This window comes from Cynoglossus semilaevis, unplaced genomic scaffold (genome assembly GCF_000523025.1).
Source record: "Cynoglossus semilaevis isolate Cse_v1.0 unplaced genomic scaffold, Cse_v1.0 scaffold419, whole genome shotgun sequence".
Taxonomy (NCBI): Eukaryota; Metazoa; Chordata; class Actinopteri; order Pleuronectiformes; family Cynoglossidae; genus Cynoglossus; species Cynoglossus semilaevis.
This window is the reverse complement of record NW_007585113.1, coordinates 164616-166574: the sequence shown is the minus strand read 5'-3', so window position 1 is coordinate 166574 and position 1959 is coordinate 164616. Positions and strand designations below refer to the sequence as shown.

General features: G+C 43.7%; 1 protein-coding gene across 1 annotated transcript in view; it reads right to left on the bottom strand.

Annotated features, from left to right (window-relative positions):
• The window catches only part of pnocb (prepronociceptin b), a 16441-nt gene that overhangs the window by 462 nt on the left and 14020 nt on the right, over nt 1-1959 (bottom strand). The window contains exon 3 of the mRNA XM_008337169.3: nt 5-484. Within this exon, the coding sequence (XP_008335391.1) occupies nt 5-484 (480 nt within the window). The remainder of the gene's footprint in view (nt 1-4; nt 485-1959) is intronic.

Genomic DNA, 1959 nt, shown 5'->3' with positions numbered 1-1959 from the left:
AGACCCCGCCGTGCCCTCTCCGCGGTGCCCTCATGGGCGAGCCAATCAGCTTCCTGTAGCTGTGGCGCCCTCTCTGAAAGCCGCCGAAGCGTTTGGACAAGATGACGGCCTCGGAGCTGTCGCCTTCGCCCTCCTCCAGCTGGCCGTCGCTCTCCATGCTCCTCTCCTCCCTCAGCTTCATCTCGTCGTCCAGCAGACTGAAGTCCAAATCCTGCAGGCCGTCCTTGTCCTCGGAGGAGTCCAGCAGCGATGAGTCATAGTGAACACTGCGCTGCTCCACCGGTGTGTCATCCTGGTCGTCCTCCTGCGGCAGCTCGTCGTCTGAGTTCAGGCCCAGGGAGGCCAAGTCCAGCTCCTCTCCTGTTCTCTTAAACAGAGCATCTCCCTCGGGAATCAAGTGGTGCTGTGTCAGCTTGACAGCACGTTTGCACAGCTCCCATGTGAGTGAGGAGGAGACGTGGCCCTCACACTCCAACAAACACACCTGCACACCACAGGAAACGTGTCTGGTTAGTGCAATGCTCAGTGAGAAACAATAGAAAATAGTTGTTAAAATATTCCGATATCAACCGATACCGATAACGGTGGCCTGATGGTTAGGGAAGTTAAGTGCTGCCTGCTCACTAAGGTGATAGATTAAAGCAGTGTTTTTCAATAATTTTTATGACATGCCACCACTAGGGGGCAGAAATTTTTTTATTCCCCCCAAATTGAAATACTATTAAGGGCCTGGTACCAGCATTCTGCATACGATCCCCTGATTATCAAAATGCATTCATAAAATGAGTTGCAATGCTGCCATCTAGTGACTTTCACTTTCATATACAGCCGTTTTTCCCCAAAACTATTTTTAGAGCCACATCATCTGGGCAAAACCCAGGCATCGCATTATCAGGTTTTCTTTACCGGAGAAAAAAAATCAATAACAACCTTTACTGATATTAAATAATTATGCTAACATTGGTGCGATAATATCGGTCGGCCGATATTATCGGACATTCCTACTTAAAATGTTTTTTCTACTAAACAAATAGATAGATTCCAATTGAACTCTAAGTCAGAAAGACTATGGAGATTGGGGGTGTGGGGGAATAGATGGTGTGGCCGCTAGGGGGCGCTTTGGTACAGGAATAAGACTTTTAAAACAGAGCTATTAAAAAAACGTTTGACGCACAACCTCTAAAAAATTGTGTTCGTCTCCTTGTGACCCCACAGGCAATTATGTTTTACAAAAATCCATCAGCGGACCTTGTTACAGACACGACGACAACCTATTTGAACGATGCATTAAAAAAAACCCTATTTATAGCACTTGTTAAATTTTAATGGGCACTCACTTGATGGCAAAATGTACACACTGCCCAAGGGTTGTGTATCAATTCAAGTAAGCATTTATTTTTTTTCAAACCGCCCAAAAAAAGTGTCATAACCCGACCGAGTCGTATAAAATCTGTCTTTGGACCCGGACAGCCTGTGGGTCGATGGAACTAATGCAGCCTGTTCCTGCTGTTTTCAGCAAAATTGAGAAAACTCTGCACCAATATGAGACGTCCATCATTCGACAAATCTGACGTCTGCTATTGCAGGATGACTGACAGCGCCAAATTGGAGGAAATTGCAAATCATGCTTTGGGAAAGCAGGTAAATGATGTCATTTGCTGACAAAATGGTAACATTTTCTCTTGATTGGTTTTTCAATGACACGAGGAGTAATAACACTCATTTGTGCGTTGGAACGTTGAAAGTAAACTTTGACCGAATGAACTAACGTGCTGGTGTTGAATCACTAACTTTCACTGCTGCTTCAATAAACGTATTCATTCCATTCATGCAGTATATACATTTTCCATTATTGCCAAAGTTTATTTTTCCACATTAATGTAGCGTTTTATTTAGAAAATTGTGAACATGGTCATATGCTTAACAATTTTCTGATAATAGCAATATAAATATTATTAA